The sequence below is a fragment of the Aulonocara sp. 'chitande type north' Nkhata Bay genome, linkage group LG3, assembly GCF_057382095.1.
Source record: "Aulonocara sp. 'chitande type north' Nkhata Bay isolate Kocher_YH1m ecotype deep benthic linkage group LG3, A_spYH_male_GT1.1, whole genome shotgun sequence".
Lineage (NCBI taxonomy): Eukaryota > Metazoa > Chordata > Actinopteri > Cichliformes > Cichlidae > Aulonocara > Aulonocara sp. 'chitande type north' Nkhata Bay.
The window spans coordinates 78,675,465-78,689,217 of NC_141346.1; the positions used below are offsets into that span (position 1 = coordinate 78,675,465).

At 43.6% G+C, this 13,753-nt stretch overlaps 2 protein-coding genes and 1 pseudogene across 4 annotated transcripts in view; 1 reads left to right on the forward strand and 2 right to left on the reverse strand.

Moving 5' to 3' along the window:
• The window catches only part of LOC147337114 (uncharacterized), a 66,375-nt gene extending 56,701 nt beyond the window's left edge, over positions 1-9,674 (forward strand). For both annotated transcript variants that reach the window (XM_086285754.1, XM_086285755.1), the window contains exons 14-15: positions 8,275-8,321; positions 8,470-9,674. In XM_086285754.1, the coding sequence (XP_086141880.1) occupies positions 8,275-8,321; positions 8,470-9,014 (592 nt within the window). In that variant the 3' untranslated portion in view covers positions 9,015-9,674. The remainder of the gene's footprint in view (positions 1-8,274; positions 8,322-8,469) is intronic.
• Positions 1-13,753, reverse strand: part of LOC147337110 (protein NLRC3-like) — a 547,272-nt pseudogene that overhangs the window by 450,169 nt on the left and 83,350 nt on the right. The window lies entirely within an intron of this gene.
• LOC147337115 (uncharacterized) lies at positions 604-4,213 on the reverse strand. The gene has a single exon (XM_086285752.1). It carries the CDS (start codon positions 3,492-3,494, stop codon positions 987-989), a length of 2,508 nt encoding a protein of 835 aa, XP_086141878.1. The 5' UTR covers positions 3,495-4,213; the 3' UTR covers positions 604-986.

Genomic DNA, 13,753 nt, shown 5'->3' on the forward strand with positions numbered 1-13,753 from the left:
GTGTCAGGAAGAGTCGCAAGTGCGGCAACTGCATCCGCATGGTCTGTTCTTTCTCTCCCATGAATTCTTGAGATTTGTTGATGCTCCAACATCACTGTGTCCTCTGATTGACAAGTGATACGATAAATTTTGCATTTTGGCGAGTACCAAACGTCTGGAATCTGAGTAGCTTGCCAGCCAGGTTCCTCGAGGGCTCTTTTGACCATCGTCCCCAGCTCCTTCGCCTGATGACTCTCATGGACCGCCAATGTTATATGGGGCACTGAATCAGGTCCCATTTTGAACCAAGGCCGTTGTTCGTCGGTTAATTTTACTGCTGCCGCGACGCCCTCCGGACCGACATAGATGTTTTGAGAACACACATTCCAAGTCTGGCCTTCAAGGTCAGACTGGAACAGGTCCCTGTAAATTTCATCATCATTTCTATCATAATAGAGGGTGACATGGAACGGATCCCTGGGGGGAGAGAAGACTGCCAAGGCCATAATCCAAGGTTTCCACAACTGATATTGTCTTAGTATGCCTTCTTCCACCACACGACCCCAATAGATGTCAGCGGTCGTTTGTTCACAGTCTTTCAGCAAGTACTGATTCTTTGAAAATGTCCCCAGGCACGGAAACTCTTTTCCTCCTGGAAGTGTAACTGTTAGTCCATCAGCTGAACACATGATGGTGGCCCCCAGTTTAATGAGCAGATCCCTGCCCATCAAGTTCACAGGCACATGGGGAGACACCACATAGCTGTGCTTCAATGTCTGTTTTCCCAGCACCGTCAGGGCTGGATTGGTTGTTGGCAGCGTCATTGGTACCCCAGAAAACCCAACAACACTGACCACATGGTTGGAAAGTGTGGCACTGTTTGGTTTTTGTTTCAGTGTTGAATAGGTAGCCCCAGTGTCCACAAGGAAGGTCATTTCATCTCCTTCCACACTCATTGACAACATAGGATCTGCCACTCCCATGTTGTCTGGTCTCTGTGGGTCCCGTCAGTACAGCTCCTCCTCTCCGCCCCAGTAGCCCAGGGGATACTGAGCCGCTGGCGCCATGCCTGGGTTTGGAGCTTGATGTCCCCTTGTCTGGCCCACTCTGCCTCGAAAAGTTCCCTGTGCCTGGGGTGATGATGGATAAGCTGTTTCTGGTAGCCATGGCGTAGGACAATTACGAGCCCAATGTCCTCGTCCTCCACACCTTCGGCATACATTCGGGTCCAGCATAGGTCCCCCCAGACCACGGCCCCTTCGTCCACCTCCCCTTTGGGATCCACCACGTCCCCTCAGCGACCTAGTAGTCCCCCAATTCCCCGCGGGTCTTCCTTGCCTTGGGAATTCATTGGCGGGCCATCGGTCATCAGGGTACAGAACCGGATTCAAATCTGGCCAATCAGGCCCCGGATCGCCCCGTGGCTGCGCCACCAGCATCTTCTTAGGTCCATCTTTAGTTTCCTTTTTCTTTTCGTTTAGTTTTTCTCTCGCCTCTGCCAATTTCAATTTCACTAACTGCCCTTGCGCCTCCTCCAGCTCCTGTTTTTTCTTGTTCACCTCGTCTTTCTCCAGCTCAAGTCGATGTATAATGTGCCTCTCCCATTTTGCTGAATCCGCCACCGCAAAATCAGGATTCTTTTGTAAATCTGTTCTTACTCGTTCTGGGAGACCTGCTAATACTGCAGATCGGAACCACGCCCTTGGTTCACCATTCTGCCCAGGATGTTCACCAGTTTGAAGAATCCACTGTTCTTTTGCATGCTCCATAAACTCTCTAGGGGAATGTTCTGGGGTCCAAACAATCCTAGGTGTAGTGCCCATGTTATGAGTCGGATACTTCTCACGCACTGCGTCAGAGAGAGCATTTCGCACCCTTGCATAGGGGACGTCGTTTGGTTGGCATACAGTTCTTGCTATCTCTTCTACATCTGCGAGGCCTCCTCCTCTGAAGGTCCTCCCACCGATAGCTCGGAAATCTCCCAGGGCCAATTCCTCTCCTTCTGTAAGACTTCCTAGTCTCCTCAACCAAGCGGCTCCTCCCTCCGTGATTGGGGGCAGCTGCTTCACCAGAGCCTCAAGATCTCTGATATTATAGGGGTGGTAGACTGGTTCACCCCTTCCACCCTTCAATAAAGGCATTGTGAGGGATAATTCCTCCTCTGTGTCACACTGCCGTTCTCCCGCTTGCAATGCAACAGTCTTCCTCTGGTTCTTCTCAAAGATGGACGGTCTTTTATCTCTTGGTTCCTCCAGAACCCTCCCAGAGCGAAGGGTCGTCCTTCCTGTGGGAGTCTGAAACTTTGGGGCAAATCCTCCCCTTTGCAGGTTTGACACTTCTCTGGATTTTCGTGTGTTGCTCTCTACTGAGCCCGCCAAGTCCTTTTCCAAGGCATAAAGTGTTTGTGCTACGCTACGTGGTGTTGCTACGCCTTCCTCCTCCAATTTTCTCAACAGGCGTTCCAGCTGTATCACGGCCTCCCGATTGTCAGATTCTTTTCCAAAAACGTGGCCTTGCCACTGTTCTTTCTCAGAATCATCAACCGTTGACCTCTGATTAGTTTTTCGGGTCGCCTTTGATGGCGCCTTCTGATACTGCATTGAAGGTGAGTCTTCCTCTGAAGTCCAGACCTCCTGGGATGGATTTTCCTGGCTGGGCTGTTGCAATGTCACCTGTCCGGTACTTGTAGACGCCACAGGTTGAGCTTCTTCTGTAGCTCTATCTGGGCTAAAAAGAGAGGGAGGAATCAAGATCAACCCCCGTGTAGTAATTCCTTGTGATGTCCCAGCAACTGGGTGAGGCTGACTTACCTCTGATGCAGCTGCCGCTGATTGAGACTGCATCGCTTTCTGTGCAGGTACCCCTGATTGTGGCTGCACTACTCCTGTGTCTGCCTCCACTGTGGCTGGAGCAGATGTCGATGGTGGAGGATTCTCCTGTAAGTTGACAATTCCACCTGTCACTTTTCCTGTTTTTCCTTCCGGCCCCCACATAGTACCACCCTCCAGGGCCACCACTGGACAAATATAAGGTGGGGGTGGGCCACTCAGGAAGTCCTTCAGGCTGGGATATAGCTTTCCCTCAGCCTCAGCTTCCTTTTTTAAGGCTGGCTGGATGTCGTTCACTTCCTCTTGCATCCAGTGGGAAACACCTTGGGAGATAATCATAAGCTTACAATACTTACTTTGTTTTTCCATCATAAGTTTCTTTTCAGCCTTTATTTTTCTCCCCTGGAAACGTCCTAAAGATTCCTCTTCAAGCTCCTTGATTCTCTCTTCACATTTCTCCCCTTGTCGTTGAAAGAGGGAGTGCAGAGGGATTCTGTCCTCCAATGTCTTCTGTTGATTCTCACATAATTCCTTCACTTCTTTTTCTAAATCCTGACACTGACGAGCAATCTCTTTTGAAGACGTCCCTTCAGTCATTTTAATGGCTTTCTTCAATTCCTGTATTTGCTCCTTCAGTGGCTTGTATCTCTTTCCCCCACCAGGGGTCGCCTTTTCCTCTTCAGCCATTTTGCTTTTTGACCTCACTTACCTTACCAAAATGGCCGGTCTTAGGCTCCTCCCCTAGGGGTTGCCTCGTTGTATTTTCCTTTCGGCAGTCAGAATCTCACAAGCTGGTCAAGCCGAACTTCCGCTAGGCTCCAGCCTGAGAGAGAGAGACCGCCCACAGACACACACACACACACACCCTCTAATCCTCCTTTCAAGCTCAAAGCTTGACAAACGTCTAATATAACAGTTTTAAGCACGCAAAGCCAGCGAAAATTCACTCTCACATTCACTTCCCTAACAACTACAACGTTTTCACATACAAGAATAATCCAAACAATCTACCATGCACCGTTTTCCCTCCTTATACGAGAGACTCAACCAACTTTTAAAAGCTTTATTTACACAACATCAAATAGAGCACAGATCTCTGCCTTTTCCAGGTAGAGAAAGAAATACGACCCAACTAAAAATCTCCCAACAATCACACAAAGTTCTCAAATTTTGTCAAGATATTTATCCCCGCACTCCTACCTTACTGGAGTTTTACACAAGGGATCATTACTCATGGAATTCTATTAAACCATAATCACATTAGGAAATCACCAACACAAGACTACAAGGTTTAGTTTATTTAATATACTGAAATCTTTCAACCATACTTCTGAGACCCCCCTTCACCTAACGAAAAGAAGCTCAGAAGGACAGAAAGGGAGAAATAGGGCCGCAGCTGTACACACACACACTCCGCTCGTACTCGCGCGCGTGTGCCCGCTACTGCGCAGCACCACACAACCCCTCCCTTCTCCTTAAGGAGAGATACACACACACACTCTCTGTTCTCTGAGAGCGAGAGAAGAGAAAGGCGTTTTCGTTTTTTCACACTCTGAATCCACACAGAAAAAATTCAACAACACAAGACAGTTTATACAATTTACACTTTTAAATGCACAGACACACGAGTAATTTATATACAATATACACACGGGCCCCATAGACGTCATATACCAGAAGAGGTTACTCCTAACTTTTTTGACTAATTTAAAAGCACCTATAGCCCAGGCCTCGCCTTGCTGGTCAATACACACCTCGGGAACGCCCTCCCGATAGCGCTCAAATTCCTAAGAAAACACCATATGCCAGAACAACTTTATCTCACTTCTCTATTTCTCTGCTGGTGTTGCTAAATTTTGACTAATTTAAAAGCATCTTTCAGCCCAGAGCCTCGCTCTTGCTGATCAATTACCCGTCTCAAGTACGCCGCCTTGAAAACGGCCTCATTACTAAGTTCTAGTACTTTAAAACTGCTTCCCCGCCCGGACACCCGGATCTCCACCAGCGGCGTGAAATACCCCAGATCACGCTTTTGGCTTTACTTAAAGTTCACAAGCTCCTGACGTTTAAATAGGAGGCAGCCGGTCCGCGACTCTACCTGCCAATTAATGCAGTATAAGACACTCACTCCTAGAATGCCTGGCCATTAAGGGCGTCCCAAGTGCCCCCGGTAGGCCAACCGAGCTTAAACATAACAACGCGTCCGTTGCATGTGGCGTCTGCCAAAACGCTGAACAGCCTGCATTCTTAGGGGCCGCGCCCCAGTCCTAATCAAATTTACTTATTTTAAAAGCCTCACTGTGGGTACCCTGCCCTCCAGTTTAATTACCTGAGACCCAAAACCGCGTTTTTGCTACCCAATCAAAACCAAATTATCCCTACACTACCGATTGACTGGCTGGCATTCCCAGTCAACCCACATTTAACCTCTTAAACCGTATTTATTTGTTTCCACACACCTTAAACCGTATTAACTTAAACACATAACTTCTTAACTCAAAATTCACCCCCAAAATGAACAACAATGAATTTAGTCAGACTACTATGCCCTATTTTAAAACTAATTAGTCAAGATCACTATGGACCAACGCCAGAAGCCCAGACTGAGTGAATATTATTTAATTAAATTTAGTTTTAACTTCCAATATAGCGCCTTTGGATAAAAATCAACAGGTGGCACTCACCTTTTCTTATGTCGCCTGGTGTCACTCAGATAGGCTGCTGGCCTTCGCCCCCTTTGTCACCTTCCACGACGAGCTGCAGGTTGCAACCCCTCCCCAACCGGGATTTCGGCACCAGGAATTGTTAAGGTTCGTTCGAGTTAGGGAAGAGAAGAAAGCAAGCCCAAGTCGAAGTAGGTGTCAAAAATAGTGATCTTTATTACACACTTTGTGCACTTAGTGTGGGAAAAGACAATTTGCAATCGAATCCTCTCGTCAACTGAAGCATCAGTCTCCTTATATTGCCTTTATGACATCACAGTTGGATCTTTACTAGAAATGATCTCAAATGATAACAATTCCCCGCCTATCCCAAAGTTTTCCCTTATATAGACATCAACTGCTACTCTTAAGAGAAAAACAAGTGTGTATTACATTGTGCATTTTGTGAAAGTGTATTTATCAGAAAAACTGTCTCAGATGACCCTCCTATTATTACTAAGTGTGTAGGTGAACGTGCGTGTGTTACATAAGTGCGTGCATGTAAGTAGAGGCCGGCGTACGTGCAGAACTCCACGCAGGCCTGCCAGGGCCCAACAGGACTAGTGGGTCTGTATGGTGTGACTGCTCTGCTCTAACGTGCAACAACTTTATATAAACAGTCAGTGTGCATTAATATTTGCTCAAAGTAACACAGATGTAATTAAAAGATTATACTGTCAACAGATTCAACAATGGTAAATGATTAATCAATGATAACTGATTGTGAGAATACAAAATAAAATATCTCCTGATCACAAAACCTTAATATAAAATAACCTGATATAAGTGTCTTGTAAGCATGTATTGCAATTATCCTTCTATGTTCTAGTTTTCCCTCAACATGGATCATCTGAACAGTCACATCAGTGAAGCTTCAAACCTTTTAAAGAACCTGAACATCAACTCAAATAAGCACAGATATGCAATATGTATAAAATAGTTATAACTGCATCTGAAATACAAAGTTATCATCATCATAAACATCTTAAAGCCATCTTAAAGCTATCTGTTACATTGTTAAAGCAATGATCATACTGCAGATTATATTATGCTGGTAAAATACTTTTTGTTCATCCCCACATTGGTCTTACATTCGTCACTGGTCACCAATTGTCCAATCAGCCAGAACTCTGTTATCGTAGTTCCGAATTGGTAGATGTCATTCAATGTCGTCCATCAAGAGTGTCGCCAGACACAGGACGCAACCAGCCATCGAGTATCAGGCAGCAAACGTCTCCACAGGACAATCGGCCTCTCCCAAGCCCAGGAGGGTGTCAACTTCATTACGGGACCAGTTGATCAAATCCATAATTCTTTAGGTTTTAGAGAACAAGACTGAGAAACTCTTTTAGGTTTAGTTAGATGAGACTAGACAAAAACATAGAAGCAGCAGCAGGGAAGATAAGGGAGGGAGAGGGTGAAAGATGCGTCCGCCTCCCTCGAGAACCAAAGAGTATTTTTCTTGACTCCTAACACTCCTCACATGCGCTCTTTTCTCACCTTCCATCCGGCAGACGCTACCGCATTGGGCTACCTTCCGGACTGCGGAACCCCACCCCTCCGACACACACACACACACACACACACACACACACACACACACACACACAGTACCTCTGTAAGACATGCTGCTCTATGGACAATCTCTTTTACTCAAGGTTTACAAGCTCCTATACTGCTTACTTTAAACCATTCCAAACTGTAAATTGTAAACTGTAAATTCTAATTCTAACTCTTAAGAGTATATTTATTTATTTTCTTCTCCTTTTTATATCTATTTATAAGCTTTTTTGCACTGATGTAATGGGAGCCTTGATTTCAAGTCTCTCTGTATGTTGCACTTGATAGCATAGATGACAATGATGTTTACTTTGACTATGACCCAGCAGTCTGCTTAGAATCAGAGATGAGGAAAACTCAGCGGAATAAAGAAATAGAGGAGGCAGTTTGACAGAAGAATTAACAAGTTTTATGTAGGTTGAAAACATATGTTTCTTGAGAAAGAAACAAGGCTGTGAATCATTTCAGTCTATGTGTGTGTGATAAACAGGCAGACAGGAGCAGCTATTATTTGGAAATGGAAGCAATGCAGACTACATATCATTAGTGGCAAATGCAGCAAAAAGCAAGGTAATGAGCATAATTTTTAGCAGCTAATACCAATTCACCTCTAATTCACCTCCACACGCTGCTAAAAAGAGCAATTAACTCCACTAATGGCCCCAAAGAGCTGTATCACTGTTATTTTACCCCAAAAAACTTTTAAAGGCATCAAGCCTACAGTTAAAATGAGAGTGATTTCTGTTGGAAAAATTATGTTTTGTGCTGCTGTGGATGATTAGCAGAAATCAACATAATGTTGTTAGCTTGCTATCTATCAGTTAGTACGTCGGACTATGATTTGAATTTCCTCTGTGACAGACCAATCAGATGAGTTACTATGTTTGCATCAGCTCAGCCACTGAATGGAGAGTTCTGTCAGCAGAGGTTCAGCATTCCAGATCATCAGGTGGTTCATGCATTTTTCAGATAGTTCCTGAAGTGCTGATTGGAATATGTGAACATAGGGGGGAAGACTTGTGTTTTTAGGTCATTACTAGCCAATAAATGTGTTGATCTAAAATAGTTGTTATACCACAGTGAAGTGTATTTATGAAAAGTTTGGGCTGTTCCTTTATCAGTGTTCAACAGTATGTGTATGAGAGTGATGTAATGTCCATGTGTGCATGCTGACTGTGCTGCTCTGACCCCCCTCCTCCTTTCAGGGTGGAGCCTGCTGGAGTCCGATGGTTGAGACCAGGTCTGAGGAAGTGTAAGTGTGTTTTTAATGGGATTCATGAAAACAAAGCAGCACACATTCAACCATCTTCATCATGTCAGGAGTCATCATCAAAGGGTCAATCAATGAACAGATGATGGATCAATAACTGCAGCTGGATTGTGTTTGTTCTCTCCATCAGATTCCTGTCAACTCACAATCGACACAAACACAGTGAACACAAAGCTCCAACTGTCTGACAACAACAGGAAGGTGACAAATGTGGCTGAGGTTCAGTCATATCCTGATCATCCAGACAGATTTGATTACTGGGAACAGCTGCTGTGTAGAAATGGTCTGACTGGTCGCTGTTACTGGGAGGTCGAGTGGAAAGGAAACGTTTATATATCAGTGAGTTATAGAAGAATCAGAACGAAAGGAGACAGTGCTGACTGTGTGTTTGGACACAATGATCAGTCCTGGAGTCTGTACTGCTCTGATGATGGTCCTCGTTATGTCTGGCACAATAAGATAAAAACATCCATCTCCTCCTCCTCCTCCTCCTCCTCTGTCTCTAACAGAGCAGCAGTGTATGTGGACTGTCCTGCTGGCACTCTGTCCTTCTACAGAGTCTCCTCTGACACTCTGATCCACCTCCACACCTTCAACACCACATTCACTCAAACTCTTTATCCTGGGTTTAGGTTTGGGTTCATGGCATATGGTTCCTCGGTGTCCCTGTGCTGAGTGGAGTGTAAAGAGTGTCTCCTGTTACAGAAACACTCTGACTGTTGAACAGATAGTTCAGTCTGTACATGTCTGTCTCTTTCACTCACAAACACGTTTTCAGATTCATGGATTCAATCAGTTGATGTTTGAAACTCTTCTAAATGATTCCTTGTAAACTTCTTCCTCTTCAGTCCTTTAAAGATGGGGGTTAGGGTTAGGGTTAACCCTAACCCCATTATTCCAGGATTCACATGTTGTTTTTCTGTCTTTTTCCACTCAAAGCTTCACAGTGAATATCAGTATGTTGTGTTTCTCTGAAGCTCAGTTCACAACCAGCTCCTCTGCATTTTCAACAAGTCTGAGCTCATTAAAATGAATCCCAATGTTTGATTTCTCTTTCTTAATGGGATGTTTCCAAACTCTCCAGATCCTCTTACTGTTTCACTCATTGTTCGAAGCTTATCATGTGAAAATGTTTCAGCCATATAAGCTGAAAATAATGGCTCAATAATCTTGAATGCAGTTCTACGCAGAATCTGATTGTATTGAGGGATCATAATGCATGTGGCTTATCTAATAAACAGCAAAGGCTTCAATCCTCATTTGAATCTCGTCTCATGTTTTTCCCATGTTGAACAAGAACATGGTCCAGGATGTTGGTAACAGCTTGGTTATCAAACTATTAGAAACATGTAACTATGTGTGTATAGCACTGTATATGTTGTGTATCACTTTAGTTTGTATGAAACATGAAAGCTATCACAAAGCTCTGATGTCAAACTTTTAGAAACTGTTTCATCTTTTTTCCTGCACCTCTAATTTGATCAAACGCTGCATCAACAACAAAGAGGAAGTTATGTCACGTGTTTATGTCCACAAAGAAGAATGAGCTTTTTTGCTGACAATAAGTGATGTGCAAACAGAGTGAACATTTCTGAGGCCCAAAATAAACCGAGTAGTTCACTCAATGAACATTATGTATTATATTAGTATCATATATAGTAGGTGCCACTGCTGCTAGTTTCAGTCAATGTGCAAATGTGCTGTTTATAAGGTTGGAAACCTGCAGGCAGCTGAGACTGGAGAAGTCACCTGGATCAGTGACCAAACGTTTGTCCCACTGAAAACATCCAGATGAACAAAATCGACCAATTGGGATCAGCCAGCAATGCAGCATCATTGTTGTTCAGCTTCAGAGGTTTGCAGGAATGAACTGATGACCAGAAACAGCTGCAAAATCCAATAAAAATACCAACTGGAGTTCAGGTGCATTTGAAGAATTCAAAGAAAAGTAACAATGGCAAAGGGCGATGTACAGGGTGGGCCATTTATATGGATACACCGTAATGACATTGTCAATGCAACCCTCTTCTCCCACTCTTCACACACTGATAGCAACACCGCAGGAGAAATGCCAGCACAGGCATCCAGTATCCGTAGTTTCAGGTGCTACACATTTCGTATCTTCACACCATAGACAATTGCCTTCAGATGACCCCAAAGATAAAAGTCTAAGGGGGTCAGATCGGGAGACCTTGGGGGCCATTCAACTGGCCCACGACGACCAATCCACTTTTCAGGAAACTGTTCATCTAGGAATGCTCGGACCTGGCACCCATAATGTGGTGGTGCACCATCTTGCTGGAAAAACTCAGGGAATGTACCAGCTTCAGTGCATATAGAGGGAAGCACATCATCATGTAGCAATTTCAAATATCCAGTGGCCTTGAGGTTTCCATTGATGAAGAATGGACCCACTATTGTTGTCACGGTTCTGGGTCCGTTGGACCCAGTATTTTGAGTTTATTATGTTTTGGTTTAATTTTACATCATGGATTGTTTTCTTGTTCTCTCATGGTTGTGATCATTATTATTATTATTATTATGGGCAGGGATAGCTCAGTAGGTAAAGTGGTCGCCCCATGATCGGAAGGTCGGCGGTTCGAATCCACTTAACGGCTACCCTGAGGTACCCCTGAGCAAGGTACCGTCCCTACACACTGCTCCCCGGGCGCCTGCTTAGTGGGCTGCCCACTGCTTCACTGAGTGAATGGGTCAAATGCAGAGAAAAACAAGTAATTTCCCCATGGGGATCAATAAAGTATCCATTATTATTATTATTATTAGAGTTTCATGTTTCTGTTATCCATGTTTTAGAAATTGTGGGTTCATGTATAGTTTAGTTCCTTGTGTCGTGTTCTATTAGTATACAGTCGTCTCTGTCAGTGTGTCTCTTGTTCTGTCACCGTATCCCGTAGTTTAGTCCACCTCTGTTCAGTTTCCTGTTTTACTTTGAAAGTCTGTGTACTATGTTAATGTGTTGAGTTTTGCCTCGTCATGTCTGATGAGTCCCTGCTGTGCTCTCCTTCTGTTTCACATTCCCTAATCACCTCAGTATGTATTTAAGCCTTGTATTTTTCCCTGCCAGTTGTCACGTCGTACCATCAGATTATGCCTGTGTGTTTCGGTTCTCAATATTCCATGTTCACTTCATGTTTTGCTTTTGTACCAGCAATAAAGCTGAGGTCTTTGAGTTTCAAGTTAGTGTCTGAGTCCTGCGTTTGGATCCTCATCTCCGCCTGCCTGCACACAGAGCCCTGACAATTGTTGTACCCCAAACCATCACTTTTGTTGTTCCAACAGTCTTGGAGCGTTCCATCCAATGTGGGTTAGTGTCAGACCAATAGCGGTGGTTTTCTTTGTTAACTTCACCATTCACATAAAAGTTTGCCTCATGACTGAACAAAATCTTCTGCATGAACTGAGGGTCCTGTTCCAATTTTTGTTTAGCCCATTCTGCAAATTCTGTGCCGATCTGGGTCACTTCGTTGAGATGCTGCAGTAGCTGGAGTTTAGATATCAACACGATTTCGATCCGCTCCTCACGTGTTAACCTCTTCGACATGTCAATTGCTGTGAACAAAAAGAAACTTGTAAATAACTCATGAAAGAATAAAGTTACGTTGAAACCAAGCACACCATTGTTTTTTTTGTGACATTACCAATATGTTTGATGTGTCACATGGCCCTCTTCCTATTGAAAAAAACAAAAGTTGTATCCAATATGGCCGACTTCTAAATGGCCACCATGGTCACCACCCATCTTGAGGAGTTTGCCCCTCACATATATTAACCCTTTAAGACCTACCATAGGACCAAGTCCGCCAGATTTTTACATGCTGTGGAGCCATTTTTTTTCAAGTTGCTATACATCAATACAACCATTATAGCCCAAATTTTAATAATATGTCTGCATTAAGTGCATAGTAATTACATAAATTGCAAAAAAGTGCAATAAACTACAAAAAAATTTAAAATCGTTTTTGTTAAGTCTAATTGTTGAATGTTGCCATTGTGTTTCTTAAATTTGTATAGTCTTAGTTTAAGCAGTAGGATCAAAGCCATTCCTCTGATCCTGACCACCTCTCCAGCCACTCTGTGCTGGGGGAGGTTTTATTGTAGATACATCCTATCTGAAAGATCTGTTTCTTCTGATGTAAGCTTCCTGGGTTTATGACCCTTTGATCAGCAGACACACACACACACACACACACACACACACACACACACACACACACACACATTCTCACATAACACACACACACACACACACTCAGTGTATGTCATTTACATACAGTGCCTTGTCTTTGTAACCAAAGGGGGGTTGCAAGGGGAGGTGTTTTGTAAACTATTGTTTGAAGTTTGTCAATAAAAGGCAGCGAGAGGAGGCCACCAGTGTGGTCATTTCGACGTGCTGGTCACAGATGGAAGGGCCTCCCTTGCGCAAGAAATCGATCGAGCACTGTTGCCTTGTTTTTCGTTCATGGGAATAAGTCCTGGATACAGCGGGGTCTGAGTTTAGACCCAACAGTTTTTGTTTTTTTAACATATATTTCTAGTTAGAGAAATTTAAGAGGCTTATCCCTCAAAACTGTAAATACAAAAAAGTTGCACAAACTAGTTTCCCACCAAAGGAAATTTATTTTGAGTGTTTTCATAGTTTTATTTTTGAGATACACCAATTTTCATATACTGCAGGAAAAACGAAAAAATATATTATAGTGCAAATTTGCAAAATAACAGCATATGCATCAAAATAAACTATTTCCAGCAGTGCAATATGAGTCCTAAGCATCCCAGAAACGACACAGAAAGTCGGTTTCGGGCAGGTCATGCGGTCATGTGATAGTTCGCGCTGATGGACGTCGGAAGTGTTACAAACAGCTGATCGGATCGGCAAAGCGTGTTTCTGGAATATTATGTTTTTGTTGCTACAAGCGCTTTTTATGCAGTTTTTGCAAAGCTATATGTGGAAGGAAACTGTGACCGAGGACAAGCTGATGGCATAAGATGTAAGTACAATTCCTCTGGTTTCACATGCAAAAAAAATTATTGCGCTAGCTCACGTGGTTGCAGTGCTACCGGGATTTAAAAATAGTTATGAAAAATGGAGCGTGTCCGCTCCTACCGGTTCTAGGCATGGCAAGGCAAGGCAAGGCAAATTTATTTGTATAGCACAATTCAACAACAAGGTGATTCAAAGTGCTTTACAGAGACATTAGAAACAAAAACAAATAAAAAGCATGATTTAAAATTGATTAAAACAAACAAACAAACTAACTAAACACACACATTTCACACCTGTTCGCGCGATCTGAACCCTTATCGTAAGGGGAGCTACCAGTCCTTCTGTGGACGAGCTACTTTCTATTTTAAATTCCCTGAATTTAAAATACTCTCTAGACCCAGTCTAGACC

Excerpts from the sequence above, each read along its gene's own strand:
- LOC147337115 (XM_086285752.1), bottom strand. The coding sequence starts at position 3,494 with ATGGCTGAAGAGGAAAAGGCGACCCCTGGTGGGGGAAAGAGATACAAG.